The sequence below is a fragment of the Triturus cristatus genome, chromosome 1_1 (genome assembly GCF_964204655.1).
Source record: "Triturus cristatus chromosome 1_1, aTriCri1.1, whole genome shotgun sequence".
Classification (NCBI taxonomy): Eukaryota; Metazoa; Chordata; class Amphibia; order Caudata; family Salamandridae; genus Triturus; species Triturus cristatus.
Window position 1 is genome coordinate 40804631 of NC_140579.1, and position 20394 is coordinate 40825024.

General features: G+C 50.2%; 1 protein-coding gene across 1 annotated transcript in view; it reads right to left on the minus strand.

Moving 5' to 3' along the window:
- Window positions 1–5789: 5789 nt before the first annotated feature.
- LOC146869302 (E3 ubiquitin-protein ligase TRIM39-like) overlaps window positions 5790–20394 on the minus strand; it is a 102007-nt gene continuing 87402 nt past the window's right edge. The window contains exon 6 of the mRNA XM_085647111.1: window positions 5790–6575. Within this exon, the coding sequence (XP_085503237.1) occupies window positions 6061–6575 (515 nt within the window). The 3' untranslated portion in view covers window positions 5790–6060. The remainder of the gene's footprint in view (window positions 6576–20394) is intronic.

A 20394-nucleotide genomic window follows, 5' to 3' on the forward strand; every position in this document is an offset into this window, starting at 1 on the left:
CTAATTACAATTGAGGAGTTTTGTTGTAAAGATGCATATGCCACCCACATGCACCCCAGCACGCTACCAATATAACAACACACCACACCATGCAACTGCCCCACGTCACTGCACTAGACACCAAGTTTGCAGTACGGAGCACAGCAGCCACACTGTTCTACAACATACCCAAACACTTACAAGCTCCTAAAGGCGAGACCTATTGGCTATGCCAATGCTTGTTTAATTCTGCAGAGACTTTATCATATGTTACATGTTGTTTGGTGAATGATTCTATTACAGGACCGGAGGCTTCGTATTATGCTTCTCTTTCTATTTATTGCCACTCACAGCAGCCAATGAAAACTTTTCTTATGCAAACAAAACTACGTTTCCCATGATGCATATACCACATCACTTCCTGCAGAGCCCCATAAGAGCCAGTAACACTGGAACCAGTCCTCTTTCTTTGCTGCTCACGCAGACAGTTAAGTTGAAAGCTCCGATTGTACATTGATTGTACTATGGTTTTTGTGATCATTGATTGTATTATGGGTTCTGTGTTCTCTGATGCAATGTTATTGTGATAACAGTTTCGTGGTGCAGCGGTAGCATTGGCGAGAGCGCCCTGGGCTTCTCTAACCCTCGGGTTGCATGGTCCGATTAGCGCGCGGTGGCGCTTGGTAATTCCCGCTGTGGGCGGAATACTTTGGGGGCATTGCGGACGATTGTGGTTGTGGCGCGAATGCGCATATTTGAAATTTGGGCACTTTCAACGCGGCGCTCGGCCGCTCCGATTACCCGATCAGCGCGTATGCGCTTCTTTTGTTCTGGATCAGCACACGGTACCGCCCCGCCTTCGGTGGGTCCAAATTTATGCTTTATGTGGCGCTGAGGCTCCCCTGATATGCCGATGACGCCGGGAGCCTGTTAGTTTTGCTTTTGATCGCGTTCCCACGTGCGTAGCCCAATTTGGTTGTTTTTGGTAGGATTTGGGCTACGCACGTCGAAACAACCCGGTTAGTTTCACTTTTAGGCATGTAGGCTGTTTTTCCTTCGGAGAGCACTGCTGACGCCTGGCTGGCTGCAAAAACGACCTGGGCCTGGTGGGAGCACACCTCCTTGGATCTGATTCTTGCTCTTTGGCTCCACTACGCCCTGAGGGCTGTAATAATTGATCTACAGCTGTTGCTGAGGAGCTAGGTACCGGTGCTGTTGTGCGGTGGGTTGGCTCCCCCCTTGGATTATTCCTCCTTGCTATTGCCTTATGAGCAAATACCGTTACAAGTGTGGTTCCACTATGGATACGTGGGTGCATTATGAGGAGGATGATACCTTGTATGAAGAGGAGGTAGGAGGACCTGCCATTGAGGATAATATTGTTGAGGCCCTGAACGCTTCTGTCCAGGGGTCGGTCAGCAAGGCCCTGGAAAAGGCAGTTCCGGGAACTGTACAGCAAGCATTGGCGACGGCTTTAAAGCCTATTACTAAACAGCTGGAGAAATTTGCGAAGAAGCATGGCTTCCCTAAACAGCCTGAAGGGACGTCAGGAGACTCCCGGGCTAAGTCTTGGCCGCATTCAGATTCTTATGAGGCACTTCCACGCCTGGTCAGAGAGCGGGAGAGGGTACAAGATACTGACTCAGAGTCTACTTCCACCTCTTCTGACTCCCCTGATGACTCCCCTCCTAGGAAGAAGTCGCGGAAGGCCAAACATGCGGAGCCTTCTCCGCCGGCCCCTACGCCCTTTACGTTCAACCCCTCGGATATTGTGCACCCCAGATCCTCGGACTGGTTACCTGCCCCTGAGGTGGCTGCGTACTTGCACGAGAATTTGCGCAAGGGTTTTGATAAAGAGGTGCGCAACAGGCTGCGGTCCGAATGTCCCAGACCGGACCTCTCGGACAAGGTGGCGGAGACGCCGGACATTGATCCTAGTATGCTCACATTCCTGAAAAAATTCGCCAAAGACCCCAAGAAGGGGATAGATCGTGCTTGGCGAGGGTGCCAAGATAAGCTCCTGGACGTGGTCGGACCCCTAGCAAAAATATTGGAGATGGCTCTGGAGGCACAGGAGTCGGGGAGCACGATTGATTCCCATGTGCTGGCAGGCTGGACCCAACGGGCTATCTGTCTGCTCGGGAATGCCAACTGCGCGATTTCAACGGAGCGCAGGAAGTCAATATTGATGCGCATGGACTCCAATCTGACAGAGTTAGCTGCGGCAGAGCCTGGGCCGTTGGCGGACGGCAACCTCTTTGGTGACCGCTTTGTCAAGGACGTTGCAAAATATGTGGGCACGTTCACGACCCTGGACAAGGCTCAAGCTGGGATTAAACGCGTTTTCCACGCCGGTGTTTTCAACAGGGCCGGACGAGGTCGGGGACGCTCGTTTGGCCGTCAGCATTCCCAAGGTCCCCAACGAGAAGATTTCGGACGCGGCAGAGGTGACTGGGACTCCACCCGCGGGGGCACCTTCTATCCCACCAGGCAGCGCTTCAACAAGCGGCGCTTTAATAAAGGATCCTATCGTGGAGGATTCCAAGCCGCCGAATCTTCAGGTGAGCGCTCCAGATTTACTTCCTCTTCCCTTGGGGGGGCGTATTCGACATTTCTATCACAATTGGGTTCAGATCTCACAAGACGCATGGGTGTTACAGACAGTTCAGGGGTTCCACCTAGAGTTTTTTCAGACTCCATGTCAGGTACATCGTCCCAGACAGCTTTCTTTTTCCCAACTCGAGTGCGATTTTATAGATTCAGAAATCGACGAGTTGCTGCGGAAACGCGCGATAGCTCCTTGCAACGGGGGCCCTCGCGGTTTCTGCAGCAATATTTTTCTGGTGCAGAAGAAGGGCGGTGGTTACAGGTTGGTACTCAAATTGAAGGACTTCAACCACTTTCTGACCTACACACACTTCAAGATGGAGGGCATTCATCTGCTGGCAGACTTGCTAAAGCAGGGGGACTGGTTAGTCCGGCTGGACCTGAAGGACGCCTATCTGTCCGTGCCCATATATCGCCCTCATCGCCGCTTCCTTCAATTTCAATGGCGGAACCGATGGTACGAATATTTGGTCCTTCCTTTTGGACTTTCCTCAGCACCATGGTGCTTCACCAAGGTTCTGAAACCGGTCGTTGCTTACCTCAGAGAGCAAGGGGTTCGCATGATTGTCTATTTGGATGACATGCTCATCATGGCACATTCTCAGGAGTTGGTTGCGCTCCATTTGCGCATGACCATTCATATTCTTCAGAACCTGGGGTTTGTGGTCAACGAGCGGAAATCGGTCTCGTCTCCCACACAGAAGATAGAATTTCTCGGGTTCGTCATAGACTCGCAGACGGCCCAACTCAGTCTCCCAACTTCCAAGCTTCGGGATATAAAAAAGGAGCTTCGCTCGTTCCTGTCCAAACAGATGGTCTCGCTCAGGGGGATTGCCCGGATAGTGGGACTGCTTGCGTCGTCCATTCAGGCGATATTTCCGGGTCCCTTGCACTACAGGGCCCTTCAAAGACTCAAAATCCAGCACTTACAAAAGGGCCTTTCCTACACGGACGTAGTCCCTCTTTCTCAAAAAGTGAGGGAGGAGATGCAATGGTGGTTAGCCCACGTCGAGGCATGGAACGGCAGAGCAATTTTTGGCTCTCTCCCGGAGGTGGTCATAGAATCCGACGCCAGCCGTTGGGGAGCGCGCTGCGGAAATATTTCCACAGGGGGACGTTGGTCCCTAGGAGAGTTAGATCTTCACATAAATTGTCTAGAGCTCCTAGCAGGTTCGTTTGCAATACGGACTCTGGCTCCCAAACGGCTCTCATGTTGCATCCTTCTTCGGATGGACAACATATCGGCGGTTCGGTACATCAACAAACTGGGGGGCACGAGGTCCTCAATGCTGGTGGAGATAGCGAAGGCCTTTTGGCATTATTGCCTGAACCAATAGATCTCGGTGATAGCGGAATATATTCCGGGGCAGTCCAATGTGGTGGCGGATTGGAATTCTCGCCACCTCAAGGACTACAGCGATTGGCAACTTCTCCCACGAGTGGTCCTGTGGCTACAGGAGATTTAGGGGACTTGCGAGATAGACCTGTTTGCCTCCAGACTGAACCGTCAGATGACGAAGTTCTTCAGCTGGAGGCCGGACCCTTTAGCGTTGGCGACGGATGCTTTTGCGCAGGAGTGGACTCAGAAATTGAATTACGCGTTCCCACCATTCATCCTCATTCCCCGCGTATTCACTCACGTGATGCGCCAGAAAGCAGAAGTGATTTTAGTGACTCCCTTGTGGAAGTCGCAGCCTTGGTTCCCGTTGTTGTTGGAGGCGAGCTGCGACTTCCCCAGGAGGATCCCATGGTCCTCGACGATGCTCCAGGGCCCTCAGGGGGAGAGACACCCGATGGTCCTATCGGGGCACCTGTCCCTGATGGCCTGGAGACTTTCAGGCAACGTTGGCAGCTGCCAGGATTTTCGGACCAGGCTGCAAGCTTTATCAATCAAGCGTGGGCCCCCTCTACCAAGAAGCGGTATGCTTCAGCCTGGGGAGGCTGGGTTCGTTGGTGCATGGAACAGCATGTGGATCCCGTGGGGGCAGGATTATCCCATATTGTGAATTTTCTGTCGGAAAAGGCGGCGGGGGGTTTGGCGTATCGATCGGTTAATAACTTCCGCTCCGCCATCTCGGCGGGTCATTCTCAGATTGAGGGCAAGCCTGTCGGAATGCGTCCCTTAATATGTATACTTCTAAAGGGTATCAGAGTAGCTAATCCCCCTAAACCTAAGTACACTTCATTGTGGGATGTCTCGCTGGTTCTGTCTCTGTTTAATACCTGGCCGGACAACAACAGGTTGTCCAGGAAACAATTGTCGGAAAAGTTGGCCATGCAGCTTTGTTTAGCGGCTTGCAGACGTTCCTCAGATGTGAAAGCACTGGATATTACAGGTAGAGTATTTACTCCGGAGGGAGTCTCATTCTCTATTACGGCTAGGACAAAAACTATGTCACGTAGTGTGGATTATCATGCTTTTCCCGATAATACTAAACTTTGTGTGGTTCAATGCCGCAAGGCTTATGAAGAATGTACCAGGTCTCTCAGGCCTGATGGTGTGGTGCAGTTGTTAATAGCTCTGCAAAAACCGTATAAACCTGTGACTGCGGCTGCCATAGCCCGATGGCTAAAAAATGTTATGCATGAAGCAGGGGTGGATACCCAAGTGTTTGGTGCACATTCTGTTCGAGGCGCCATGGCCTCAAAAACGTTCATGCTGGGTTCTACAGTGCAAGATATTATGCATTCTGCAGACTGGTCGTCTGAATCAACGTTTAAGCAGTTTTATATTAAACCAGTGGGTGATATATCCTCTGTTGTCTTTAATCAGCGTTAAACTAGCATAATACGAAGCCTCCGGTCCTGTAATAGAATCAAAAATTAGCTTCTATTAAGGACACGGAGGCGAGGATTATCCCACCCTGTTAAATTACTGTAATGTAATTTTTGCCCACCCGTGTTGTATACACTCTGATTTTACAGAAGTTACGGGTTGTTTTGTCTCTGTTCTTTCAGGATCTGACAAGAAGATGGATTGATCCGGTGTGCAGATTGACGTTCTTCCCAGCTGGTCTGGTGTTCTTCCACGTTGGAAGCTGTTGTTGTTGAACTTTAATACGTATTGGACTTTTGTTCGGAGCAAAGAAAGAGGACTGATTCCGGTGTTACTGGCTCTTATGGGGCTCTGCAGGAAGTGATGTGCTGTATGCATCATGGGAAACGTAGTTTTGTTTGCATAAGAAAAGTTTTCATTGGCTGCTGTGAGTAGCAATAAATAGAAAGAGAAGCATAATCCTCGCCTCCGTGTCCTTAATAGAATTGAAAATTCTTGGCGCGAATGCTAGCTAATTTTTGATTCACATGGCAAACATTGTATGCCCTTGTTTTAAAAATGTACAAGGAAAAGAGATACATAGTTTCACGTGAGGCTTCTGGTTGTCATGGCAACAGGTGAGAGGGTCAGTGTTAAGAAGGTTCTTTGGTATGTTGGAGTTAAACCGTGAATGACAGTTGGGGGGGCGGGGGGGGGGCTCACACCAGCCTCAGCTCCGCTCCTCCCCAAAGATAGAAGTAGGGTAAGAGCCTCTGTGTGAAGGGCGCCTGCGGGAAGGAGTAGAGAAGCTCCATGGAGTCAGCATTGTACAGGGACAGCCGCCCCCCCTCGTAGTCCAGATACACCCCCAGCTTCAGGGGCTTCTCACGAGGGGACAGAGGGGTCCGAGGGGAGGTGAGAGCCGTGTACTGACCCTCGGACCCCAGCACAGCCCAGACTCCCCCCTCAGGTGACCATGTGATCCCTCCCTTCCTGTCCACAGACTCTGCTGCGACCCCCACACTCCACAGCATCTCCTCCTGCAGCAGCTGCACCTCCCAGTAATGTCTGCCGGAGGTGAACCCCTCGCTCCCCAGCACACAGGGGAAGTAGAAGGTGAATCTCTTGGGGGTGTCCGGCAGGGGCTGTACTGTGCCCGTGTCTCTCACACGTCTCCCCCCCTCAGACAGGAGGAGCCGAGGATGAGCCGTGTCAGGATCCAGAGTCACCATCACTGCAGAGAAGAGATTCACAATTAGAGATTTAACGACACAAAGAAAGGCTGTAATTACTGCTTCTGTTTTACATATGATTAATGTACACCACACCTGGAAGGAGCACGCGGCGCTAGAGAGCGTGCGGCACTAGACTGCTCACTACACTAAAGCACGCGGCACTAGACTGATCACTACACTAAAGCGAGCGGCACTAGACTGCTCACTACACTAAAGCACTAGAAGGTATACAGTACAAGTCAATACACTCCATTAAATGGTCCAGAGTGACAGAGCTACTAAAAGGTATACAGTACTAGTCATTACACTGTATATATGTCACAGAGCGACAGAGGTACTCAAAGTGTACAGTACTAGTCTGTACACTCCATTAGATGGTACAGAGTGACGGAGCTACTCCAAGGTATATTGTACTAGACAGTACACCACATTAGTTGGTACAGAGTTACTCCAAGGTATACTGTACTAGTCAGTACACTGTGTTATATGATAGAGAGTAACATAGCTACTCCAATGTATACAGTACTGGGCACTACTCTGCATTGGATGGTGCAGAGTAGGAGAGCTACTAGAAGGTGTACAGTACTAGTCAGTACACTGCAATAGATGACAGAGATTAACAGAGGTACTGTTGTGTACTGTACTATTCAGTACACTACATTAGAAGGTACAAAGTGAAAGAGCTATTAGAAGCTATATTGTACTAGTCAGTACACTGCAATAGAAGTCACAGAGTGACAGAGCTACCCGAAGGTATATCGTACTAGCCAGGACACTGCATTGGATGGTGTAGAGTAGGAGAGCTACTAGAAGGTATACAGTAGTAGTCAGTACACTGCATTACATGGTACTGAGTGACAGAGCTACTGGAAGGTATAATGTACTAGTCAGTACACTGCATCAGATGGCACAGAGCGGCTGAGCTACTCCAAGGCATACAGTACTTGTCAGTACTACTGAAGTGTACTGTACTAGTCTAAATACACTTCAATAGATGGTACGGAGTGACAGAGCTACTAGGAGGTATATAGTACTAGTCAGTACACTGCAATACATGTCACTGAGTGACAGAGGTACTAGAAGTGTACAGTACTAGTCAGTACACTCCGTTAGATGGTATAGAGTGACAGACCTAGTCCAAGGTATATTGTACTAGACTGTACACCGAATTAGATGGTACAGAGTGACAGAGCTGCTCCAAGGTATACAGTACTAGTCAGTACACTGTGTTAGATGGCACAGACTAACAGAGCTACTCTAAGGTATAAAGCACTGCATTCAATGGTACAGAGTAAGAGAGCTGCAAGACAATATACAGTACTAGTCAGTACACTGCATTAGATGGTACTGAGTGACAGAGTAATGAATATGCTACTTACCAGTATGCATCTGTTCTTGGCATGTAGGGCTGCTGACATTCATATCTGTGCATAGATCGCCGCCTAGTGTTGGGTCCGGATGTTTGCACGTTGTTGTCCTGGAAGAGTCTTCGAAGTATCCTGAGATAGGTGACTCCTCCCCTGGACTACAGTGCGCATGGGCATCATCTCCATCCTCAGATTGTTTTTCGCCATTGTGGCAGTGATGGAGTAGATACAGAAAGTGATGACCATGCTTACAGTAATTTTGAGAGCTGCAGCTGCTACAGGCGCCGGGGAGGAGGGAGGGCGATATGAATGTCAGCAGCCCTACATGCCAAGAACAGATGCATACTGGTAAGTAGCATATTCAGTTCGAGGCATGTGGGCTGCTGAATTCATATCTGTGCATAGAATACATAGCAGTACCTCCTATTAGCGGCGGCTACCAGTGCCAGCTGCAGCGGTCTGAAAAAGAGTCTTGAGAACAGCCTGTCCTACAGCTGCCTGCTGTTTTGATTGCACATCAACACAATAGTGTTTTGTAAATGTGTGTGTAGTGGACCAGGTGGCTGCTCTACATATATCATGCAAAGGAATGTTTCCTAGGAAAGCCATGGAGGCCCCTAACTTACGTGTTGAGTGGGCTTGTGGGGGAATCGTTAATGTGCGTTTAGCCTTTTGGTAGCAAATTTGAATACATTTAACGATCCATCTGGCTATACCTGCTTTGGAGATAGCGTTCCCTTTGTGGTGTGGGGCGAAGGCAACGAAAAGTTGTTTAGTCTTCCTAAAGACTTTAGTCCTGTCGATATAGTACATGAGGGCTCTCTTCACATCTAGTGTATGTAGTGCTCTTTCTGCGACAGTTTGCGGGTTTTGAAAGAAAACGGGCAGTTCCATACTTTGATTCATGTGGAACTGCGATATCACCTTGGGCATGAATTTGGGGTTGGTACGTAGTACGACCCTGTTGGCGTGAACCTGTATAAATGGCTCTTGAACGGTTAGTGCCTGGAGTTCACTAACTCTCCTCAAAGAAGTGATCGCAACTAGGAAAGCTACTTTCCAGGTGAGGAATTGAATCTCGCATGAGTGTAGAGGTTCGAAGGGTGGACCCATCAGGCGTGTGAGGACCAAGTTGAGGTTCCACATTGGAGCTGGTGGGTGTCTTGGAGGAATTACTCGTTTGAGTCCTTCCAAGAATGCTTTGATGGCAGGCACTCTGAATAGAGAGAGGTGCTGCCTGGTCTGGAGATAGGCTGATATTGCGGTCAAATGGACACGTATTGAGGTGTATGCCAGATTGCATCGGTATAGGTGTAAGAGGTAACAAATTATGTTTTGGATGGATGCATCCAGCGGGTTAATGTCGTTGTTATTGCAGTAAATTACGAACCTTTTCCATTTGGCTGCATAGCAAGCTCTGGTAGTGGGTCTTCTAGCTTCCTTAATGATGTCCATACAGTCTGGTGGCAGATTGAGGTAGCCAAACTCTAGGACTTCAGGAGCCAGATTGCCAGGTTCAGCTGTTGCGGATCTGGGTGCTGAATCTCGCCATGGTTCTGCGTCAAATGCGCGGGTTTGATCCGCAGCCTTTGATGCGGCACCACGGAAAGTTCGAGAAAGGTGGTGTACCATGGTTGGCGTGCCCACGTTGGAGCAACCAGGACGAGTGTTAGTGAGTGTTGTCTGAGTTTGCGCGCCACCAGCGGTATTAATGGTGCTGGGGGAAAAGCGTACGCAAATCTGCCGGACCAGTTCATCCATATCGCATTGCCCTGCGACTGCGGATGTGGGAACCTGGCGGCAAAGCTTTGGCATTTTGCGTTTTCGCTTGTGGCGAATAGGTCTATGTCTGGATGACCCCACTGCTGGAAGTACGGTTGGAGAACTGATGGGTGTAGCTCCCACTCGTGCATCTGGTGGCTGTGTCTGCTGAGCAGATCCGCCATCTGGTTGTCCTTGCCGGGGAGGTGTTCTGCCATGAGGAATATGTTCCTCTGAATGGCCCACTTCCACATGCTCTGAGCCAGATGAGACAGCTGTGGAGAGTGTGTTCCTCCCTGCTTCTGTATGTAGTACATGGCGGTCATGTTGTCTGTCCGGATCAACACGACCTTGTTGCACAAGTGTACTTTGAATGCTTTCATAGCCAGGAAGATTGCCATCAGTTCTAGAAGGTTGATGTGCATCTTCTTTTGTTGTGTTGTCCATAGTCCCTGCACTGTGTAATTGAGTACATGAGCTCCCCATCCCTGGAGAGACGCGTCCGCTGTCAGTATTATTTGTGGAACGGGCTCTTGGAACGGTCGGCCCTTGCAAAGGTTTTGTGGATTCCACCAATGCAGAGAGTCGTATGCCCGACCGCTCACCAACACTAGGTCTTTTAGTTGCCCATGAGCCTGATTCCATTGACGTGCTAAGCACTCCTGAAGCGGGCGCATATGTAGTCTCGCGTGCGGGACTATGAAAATGCAGGAGGCCATCATGCCTATCAACTGCATGAACACTCGCGCGGGAAGGGAGTGTTGGGGTTTGAACTTGGAAATCAGCAATTGCATGCTGTTGATTCTCACTAAATTCGGCTGAGCAGTGGCCGCCAGAGTGTTTATGGTCGCACCTAGGTACTGTTGTACGTGTGCGGGTTGGAGATGGGATTTTGGGTAATTTAGTGAGAACCCGAGGCTGTGAAGAAGGTGAATGGTGCGGGACATGTGGCTGGCACATTGCTGGGCTGACTTTGCTTGAACAAGTCAGTCGTCCAGGTAGGGGTAGACATGAATGTGTTGCCTCCGTAAATGTGCGGCCACAGAAGCCAGGCACTTTGTGAAAACTCTGGGGGCTGTTGTTACGCCGAAGGGAAGAACCTTGAATTGGTAGTGCTGCCCTTGAATAGTGAACCTGAGATATTTCCTGTGTGATGGGTGAATGGGTATGTGGAAATACGCATCTTTGAGGTCTAGTGTGGCTAGGAAGTCTCCCTGTTTGAGCAGTGGTAGGACTTGTTGCAGGGTGAGCATGTGGAAATGTTCCGAGAGAATGTAGCGGTTGAGGGGTCTCAGGTCTAGTATAGGTCTGAGTGACCCGTCCTTTTTCGGTATTAAAAAGTACAGGGAGTACACCCCCGTACCTTGCTCGTGGACGGGTACGACCTCTATTGCGCCTTTTTGTAGCATACTTAGCACTTCCTGCTGTAATAGCGTTAAGTGCTCTGAGGACATAGGACGGTGTCTTGGCGGTATTGTGGGTGGAGTTGAGGTTAGTTCTAGGCAGTAACCGTGTTTGACAATATCTTTGACCCACCTGTCCGTGGTGATGGAGTTCCACGTGGACAGGAACCTTTGTAGCCTTCCCCCGACAGGTGTTATGTGGTCGGGAGGAAGGGAGAGGGCGTCACTGCTTGTTCTTGGGGGAGGACCTGGTGTTGCCATATCTGCGTCCTCTGCCCTTTGTGCTTGAGCCACGATATCCACCCCGAGTGTTTTTATCGTAGGAACTTTGTGTGTTGCCTTTGTTGTAGGTTTGCTGTGACCCCTGTCCTCTACCTGCTCCTCTAGTTCCGGGGCGACGAAAGGAGCCGCTCCGAAAGGTCTGCGTTTGGAGAGCCCCCATGGACTTTGCAGTGCCTGTGTCCTTTTTTATTTTTTCTAGGGTGGTGTCAACCTCTGGCCCGAATAAGTAGTCAGGGTTGACCGGCTGGTTGAGGATGTTATTTTGTACCTCAGGTTTGAATCCGGAGATTCGTAACCAGGCATGTCGTCGTAACATGACGCTAGTGTTTATGGCTCTGGCAGCTGTATCTGCGGCATCCAGTGCACACTTAATGGATGCGTTCGTGAGGAGTTGGCCCTCCCTGATGAGGATTTCTGCTCCCTCTTTGTATTGGTCAGGGAGATGTTGGAGTAATGTTTCTAGCGTGTCATAATGTGCGCGATCGTAGCGAGCTAGGAGCGTCTGAGTATTGGCAATACGCCATATATTAGCTGCCTGGGCTGCAACCCGTTTACCGGAGGTCTCTAGCACTTTGGACTCTTTGTCCGGGGGAGGAGCATCCCCTGTTGTCTGCGAGTGCGCCCGTTTGCGAGCATTTGGCACTACTATGGAATCTAGAGGCAACTGGCCTCTAATGTAGGTAGGGTCACCAGGCGCCGACCTGTATTTTTTGTCGATCCTGGGGTTTATTACTCTTGCCCTGGTAGGCTCTTTGAAAATGTCCTTTGCTGGTTTGAGGATACCTTTCAACATGGGTAGAGTTTTGATATTCCTCTGAGGATGCGAAAGTATCCATGAGAAAGTCGTCCTCGATGGTGTCAGAGTGCAGTTGCACACCATGATTGGCCACAGCACGTTCAATGAGGGCGTTGAATGCGGCAGTGTCCTCTGTGGGAGACGTTTTTGCACCATATAGCTGTGTGTCCTGTGTATCCATATGTGCACCCGGGTCTGCAGGGTCATCCCAAGCCTGATCAGGGTCCTGTTGGCTGTCAGGGTCCATGTCTCCGGGGTAGGGGACAGTGTCACCTATATAGTCCTCCAAAACGTCGGTTTCGGAGTGTGTCGGAGAGAAGGACCGTGGATGTTGGTAAGAGGCATGGAGAGGTTCGTAAAGAACTGGTTCCGACTCTGCTGGCAGCTTTTTCTTTAGCGGTATCCGGTAGGAGTCCAAAGCTGGCTCGGAAGCTATTTTCCTCTTGTGGAGCATTATCCTGCCGGTGTCGGCATCGATGATGTGTGATGGCGACGTCTCCGCGGGAGAGCGTTCGGCAGGCGTGATCCTGGTGTGGGTGACACGTGTTCTGATTTCGAACAGTTTTGGGGCCGTGGATGGTGGCAGGCCAAAAGTGATGTTGGCCGGTGCCGGAGAAGCTGTTTGAGCTTTTTTCGGCTCGGCGCCTGACGTGTCCTGGAGGGCTGCCTTGTGTTTGATGCGTTGCAAGGACGCTGCAACTTCCCGCACCTGGTGCGCCGACGGTTCTTTGGCGGCGACCGGGTCTGTAGAGGTGGGCGTGGACTTTTTCGGCGCCACTGTGACATCGAGCCGAGGAGAGGTAGTAGCTGTCGATGGCGTCGATGATTGTGCCTTCGGTGCTGCTTTCGAAGCAGTGTGAGACGCAGCAGCCATTTTGACCTTTGTGGTCGGAGCCGATTGTTTCGGTGCCGGGAGCCGAGGCGGCTTGGCGGTACCGATGGTCTTTTTCCGGGTGTCGGCGCCGACGTCGGCTGCGGCTAGTTCGGCCCCGAAGTCCCGTTTGGTGCGGTCGGTGCCGACGGGTTTAGCTGGCGTCGATCCGACCAGTGTGCCTTTCAGTTTCGGTTTCTGATGAACCGATACGGCTTTCGGTTTCGGTTTCGTGGAAGGGAAACCAGTCGTTTTCGGTAGTAATGGCTGCCGCTGAATGTCCGAGGCCGGGCCAGGGGGCGGGGCCGAAGAACTGCGGGATAGGTCTTGGGTAAGGCCCGAAGGCGATCCCTCGACCGGAGCCATAGACTGACGCTCTGGGATATCTCCAGTCTGTACGGGTAGGCCTTGCTCATCACCGGAGCTACTCTCTTCGGCCCCTAAGGCTTCATCGTAGTCTCCTACCTCGGTGTTGGCTTCGTCTCTGTGAAAGAGTTGTTCTTCGGCGTCCTCCGATCCGGAGTCGTGTTCGGAAGCGGGGCTGGAGGGAAGGGTCTCCACGTCTTCGACCTCTTCGTCCTCGGCGCTGAAGATGTTGGTCGGGGTCGGTGCCGCTTGCTGCGTTTCAAGTCTCGCTGCTCGTCGATTCCGTAGTGTCTTCTTGGATCGGAATCGAGCACAGGCCATACATGTAGACTCGTCGTGATCCGGTGAAAGGCATTTGTTGCACACCGGGTGGACGTCGACATGGGGATATTTCGCATTGCATACAGGACACCGCTTGAATGGTGTCCTCGATTCCATCGTCGATGTCGTGTCGATGGTCGGGTATGATGCAAAAAAGTTGTTCTTGAAGTTAGTAAACGAACCAATAACTATAGATACCGATCGGGCACAATACCGACGCGAACTAAAGGCCTTTTGGCCTGTAAAGAGTTTTTCCTAACTTGAGTCAAGATAAGCACATCCGAACCCAATGGCGGAAAAAAACAATCTGAGGATGGAGATGATGCCCATGCGCACTGTAGTCCAGGGGAGGAGTCACCTATCCCAGGATACTTCGAAGACTCTTCCAGGACAACAACGTGCAAACATCCGGACCCAACACTAGGCGGCGATCTATGCACAGATATGAATTCAGCAGCCCACATGCCTCGAACCTAGAAGTTATACTGTACTAGTCAGTACACTGCATTGGTTTGCACAGAGTAACAGAGCTACTGCAAGGTACTATATATAAAATACAGACCAAGAGAACTAATCGAAAATATAGAGTACTTTTCAGTACACTGGCACAGAGCGACAGAGCTACTCCAAGGTATACAGTACTAGTCAGTACATTGCATTAGATGGTACACAGTAAGAGAGCTACAAGAACAAGAACGTGTACTTTACTAGTCAGTGCACTTTATTCGATGTTACAGCGCAACAGAGACCCTCCAAGCCACACTGTACTAGTCAGTACACTGCACTACAAGGTAGGGAGTAACAGAGCTACTAGAAGTGTGATGTGCTGGTCAGTACCCTGCATTAGATGACACAGAGTAGGAGCACTACTAGAAGATACACAGTACTAGCCAGTATACAGCACTGGAAAATACAGAGTCAGAGAGATAATAGAAGGTATACTGTAGTAGTCCGCACACTGCATTAGCTGGTGCAGAACGACCAGAAGGTGTACTGTACTGGTCAGTAAACTGAATTAAACGTTACAGAGAAAGAGAGCCACTCCAAGGCAAACTGTACGAGTCAGAAAACTGCAGTAGATGGAACAGAGTAAAAGAGCGACTCCACGGTATTCAGTACTACTCAGTACACTGCAAAACATAGTACAGAGTAACAGAGTTAGTCCAAAGCATACTGTACAAGTCAATACTCTACATTAGATGGTACAGATTACCAGAGCTACTGGAAGGTATACATTACTAATTAGTAGACTGTATTAGATGGCACAGAGCGACAGCGCTGCTTCAAGGCCTACTGTACTAGTCCGTACACTGCATTGAATAGTACAGAATAACAGAGCAAGAGAGCTACTAGAAGGTAAACAGTACTAGACAGTACACTGCATTAGATGGTACAGAATGACAGAGTAGAAGGTATACTGTACTAGTCAGTACAGTGCATTAGATGGTAGAGAGCGATAGAACTGCGAGAAGGTGTACTGTACTAGTCAGTACACTGCATTAGATGGTAGAGAGCGATAGAACTCCTAGAAGGTGTACTGTACTAGTCAGTACACTGCATTAGATGGTAGAGAGCGATAGAACTCCTAGAAGGTGTACTGTACTAGTCAGTACACTGCATTAGATAGTACAGAGTACCAGAGCTACTAAAAGATAAACTGTACTAGTCAGCACACTGCATTAGATTGCACAGAGTGACAGAACTACACCAAGGTATATGTACTAGTTAGTACACTGCATTAGATAGGACAGAGTAACAGAGCTACTAGAAGGTATACTGTACTAGTCAGTAGACTGCATTAGATAGTAAATTGTAAGGTGGGTACTCCAAGGTATACTGTATTAGCCATTACCTCCTCGTAAGTCTTCGGGGGAAGGAAGGAAGATGGTCCCAGAGTCCTAGGGCCACCAACCAGGGACCCCAGTTCCAGCTACAGCAGGAACCACTTACCCAAAAAACAGGCTGAGGGTTGGGCCGGCCCTCCTCTTATAGAGGTCAGGGGTGATAGGGGTCGGCCATGTTGGGAAGGGATGGGAGGCATGGGAGGCTAACTTTTGCTTTGGAGGGTTCTGATGTGGAGCTGAAGCTCACTTCGTTAATCATGTGGCGAGGAAGACTATACTCGGAGCAATGAAGATTACCGGTTAGTACTCTATATTAGATAGTACAGAGTAAGAGAGCTACTAGAAGGTATAATGTACTAGTCTGTATACTGCATTAGATGGCACAGAGTGACAGACCTACTCCAAGGTATACAGTACTACCCAGTACACTGCATTAGATGGCACAGAGGCACAGAGCTACTACAAGGTAAACGGTGCTAGGCAGTACACTGGATGGTACAGAGTAAGAGAGCTACTAGAAGGAATACTGTACTAGTCAGTACACTATATTGGATGTTACAGAGTAACAGGGCCACTCCAATTCATACTTTACTTGTCAGTACACAGAATTAGATAGTACAAAGTAACAGAGTCACTCCGAGGCATACTGTACTGGTGAATCAATCAATCAATCAGGGGAACTGTAAGTGCGCTGAGGGTCTCAAGGCACGGGGGGGCAGGTGAGCAGCTCCGTTCAGTCGAAGAGCCCGGTCTTAAGTGTCTTCCTTGAAGCTGTTCATGTTGGGGGCGCATCTGATGCCGATCGGGAGCTCGTTCCAGGTCTTGGCCGCGGTGTAGGAGAATGCTCTTCCACATGTTCTGGCTCTGCGGATGTGCGGGGTTTTGGCAAGGGTGAGGTCGGCAGATTGGAGGTTTCTCTTGGGTACGTGGAAGGAGATTCTCTTGTTGAGATATTGGGGTCCGATGTTGTGGAGGCATTTGTAGGCATGGGTGAGTATCTTGAAAGTAACTTTCTTCTCAACAGGGAGTCAGTGGAGGTTCCACAGGTGTTAGGTGATGTGTTCATGTCGAGGGATGCCGAGGACGAGTCTGGCTGCGGTGTTCTGCATAGTCTGGAGCTTGCGGAGCAAAGACTTGTTGATCCCGGCGTAGAGGGTGTTTCCGTAGTCCAGTCTGCTGGTTATGAGTGCGTGGGTGATGGCCTTTCTTGATTCGGGGGGATCCATTTGAAGGTCTTTCGGAGAATGCGAAGGGTGTTGAAGCCGCTGGAAGCGACGGCGTTGACCTGAGGGTTCATGGAGAGGGAGGAGTCAAGTACGATGGCAAAGATTTGGACGTAGTCCGTGGGGGTGGTAGGGCTGCCAAGGGCGGTGGGCCACCAGGTGTTGTCCCATGTAGAAGGGGAGGGTCCGAGGAAGAGGACCTCTGTCTTCTCCGAGTTGAGCTTTAGGCAGCTGCTGCTCATCCAGGATTCAACATCCTTCATTCCTTCCTTGAAGTTGAGTCTGGTGGTGAAGGGGTCCTTGGTGAGGGAGAGGATGAGCTGGGTGTCGTTGGGGTAGGATACTATGCTGAGTCCGTGCTGTCGGACGATGGCGGCGAGGGGGCCATGTAGATGTTGAAGAGCGTGAGGCTGAGCGATGATCCTTGGGGTACTCCGCAGTTGATTTCCGTGGGTTTGGAGAGGAAGGGTGGCCGACTGATTCTTTGGATTCTGCCGGTGAGGAACGAGCAGATCTAGTCAAGGGCGGTTCCTTGTATGCCGGGGTCGTGGAGTCTGGCGGTGAGTGTGCAGTGGGAGACGGTGTGGAACGCTGCAGAGAGGTCGAGTAGGTTCAGGGCTGTGGTGTGTCCTTGGTCGAGGGGGGTGCGGATGTCATCTGTTGTGGCAAGTAGAGCGGTCTCGGTGCTATGGAATCCTGATTGGGAGGGGTCGAGGATGGAGTTTTCTCCGATGAATCTCATTAGTTGTGCATTGACGGTCTTTTCGTGACTTTGGCCGCGAAGGGGAGGAGGGAGATGGGTCAGTAGTTCTTGAGGTCCGTGGGGTCTGCTGAGGGCTTCTTGAGCAGGGGTCTGACTTCTGCGCATTTCCAGTCGTCGGGGAAGATGCCGGTTTTGAAGGTGGCATTGATGGTGCATCGTAGTTCTGGAGCGATGGTGGCGGTGGCTCTGTGGTAGTATTGTTTAGCTATGCTACTGTTATACTATGTATATATGTATATACATATTGCTATTTTATGTACCGTGGGACTCCCACTTCGACGGCGGGGAATGATTCAAGTATGTGAATCTATGAAAGACACCCCAATACAGGAGAAGCATGAGTTAGGTCACTGTAAGTGCGTGTGGTAGGTCAGTATAGGTACATGCAACAGGGCAGAGTAGGTGATACATTTGGTCAGTGTAGGTGCATGCGGTGGGTTAGTGTAGATACATGTGTTAGGTCATTCTAGGTGCATGCACTAGATCAGTGTAGGTGCAGGGGCTAGGTCAATGTAGGTGTATGAGCTGCATCAGTGTAGATACATGTGTTAGATAATTGTAGGTGCATGCACTAGGTCAGTGTGGGTGCATGTGCTAGTTCAGAGTAGGTGCATGCGCTAGGTCATTGTAGGTGCATGTGGTAGGTCAGTGCAGGTGCATGCGTTAAATCAGTGTAGGCGCATGGGCTAGGTCAGTGTAGGTGCATGTGTTAGGTCATTGTAGGTGCATGCGCTAGATTAGGCTAGACATATGTGTTAGGTTAGTGTAGAGGCATGTGCTAGGTCAGTCTAGGTGTGTGCACTAGGTCAGTGTAGGTGCATATGCTAGGTCAGTGTAGGTGCATGCGCTAGGTCAGTGTAGATACATGTGTTAGGTCATTGTAGGTGCATGTGCTAGTTCAATTTAGATGCATGTGCTAGGTCAGGGTAGTTGCATGAGCTGTGTCAGTGAAGGTGCATGTGCTAGGTCAGTGTAGGCACATGAGCTAGGTAAGTGTAGGTGCATGTGCTAGGTCAGTGTAGATACATGTGTTAGGTCATTGTAGGTGCATGCGCTAGATTCGTGTAGACATAAGTGTTATGTCAGTGTAGAGGCATGTGCTAGGTCAGTGTAGGTTTATGCGCTAGGTCAGTGTAGGTGCATGAGCTGGGTCAGTGTAGATACATGTGTTAGGTCATTGTAGGTGCATGCGCTAGGTCAGTGTAGGTGCATGAGCTGGGTCAGTGTAGATACATGTGTTAGGTCAGTGTAGATGCATGTGCAAGGCCAGGGTAGATGCATGTGCTAGGTCAGTGTAGATGCATGCGTAAGGTCAGTGTAGGTGCATGAGCTCGGTCACTGTAGGTGTATGCACTAGGTCAGAGTAGATGATTGCGCTAGATTAGTGTGAGTGGATGCATTAAGTACAGGTGCAGGCACTAGCTCAGCTTAGATGCATGCGCTAGGTTAATGTAGTGGCATGAGCTAGGTTAGTGTGGGTGCATGTGCTAGGTAAGTGCAGGTGTAGGCACTAGGTTAGTGTAGGTTTATGCACTAGGTCAGTGTAGGTACACGTGTTCGGTCAATGTAGATGCATGCGCTAGGTCATTGTGGATCAGGTGAGTGTAGATGCATGTGCTAGCTCAGTGTAGCTGCATGTGCTAGGTCAGCGTAGGTGCATGTGCTAGGTCAGCGTAGGTACATGTGCTAGGTCAGTGTGGGTGCATTTGCTAGGTCAGTGTAGGTGCATGTGCTAGGTCAGTGTAGGTACATGCGCTCAGTCAGTGTAGATGCATGCGCTAGGTCAGTGTAGATGCATGTGCTAGGTGAGTGTAGATGCATGTGCTAGCTCAGTGTAGGTGTATGCGCTGGGTCAGTGTAGATGCATGTGCTAGGTCAGCGTAGGTGCATGCGTTAGGTCAGTGTAGCTGCATACACGACGTCAGTGTAGGTGCATGGGCTAGGTCAGTGTAGGTGCATGTGCTAGGTCAGTGTAGATGCATGCGCTAGGTCAGTGTAGATGCATGCGCTAGGTCAGTGTAGATGCATGCGCTAGGTCAGTGTAGATGCATACACGACGTCAGTGTAGGTGCATGGGCTAGGTCAGTGTAGGTGCATGTGCTAGGTCAGTGTAGATGCATGCGCTAGGTCAGTGTAGATGCATGCGCTAGGTCAGTGTAGATGCATGCGCTAGGTCAGTGTAGATGCATGCGCTAGGTCAGTGTAGGTGCATGTGGTAGGTCAGTGTAGATGCATGCGCTAGGTCAGTGTAGATGCATGCGCTAGGTCAGTGTAGATGCATGTGCTAGGTCAGTGTAGGTGCATGCGCTAGGTCAGTGTAATTGCATGTGCTCGGTCAGTGTAGGTGCATGCGCTAGGTCAGTGTAGGTGCATGCGCTAGGTCAGTGTAATTGCATGTGCTAGGTCAGTGTAGATGCATGTGCTAGGTCAGTGTAGGTGCATGCGCTAGGTCAGTGTAATTGCATGTGCTAGGTCAGTGTAGATGCATGTGCTAGGTCAGTGTAGATGCACGCGCTAGGTCAGTGTAGGTGCATGTGCTAGGTCAGTGTAGATGCATGTGCTAGGTCAGTGTAGGTGCATGTGCTAGGTAACTGCTGGTGCATGCACTAGGTTAGTGTAGATGCATGTGCTAGGTTAGTGTAGATGCATGCACTAGTTCAGTGTAGGTGCATGCGCTAGGTCAGTGTAGGTGCATGTGCTAGGTCAGTGTAGGTGCATGCGCTAGGTCAGGGTAGGTGCATGTGCTAGGTCAGTGTAGGTGCATGTGCTAGGTAAGTGCTGGTGCATGCACTAGGTCAGTGTAGATACATGTGCTAGGTCA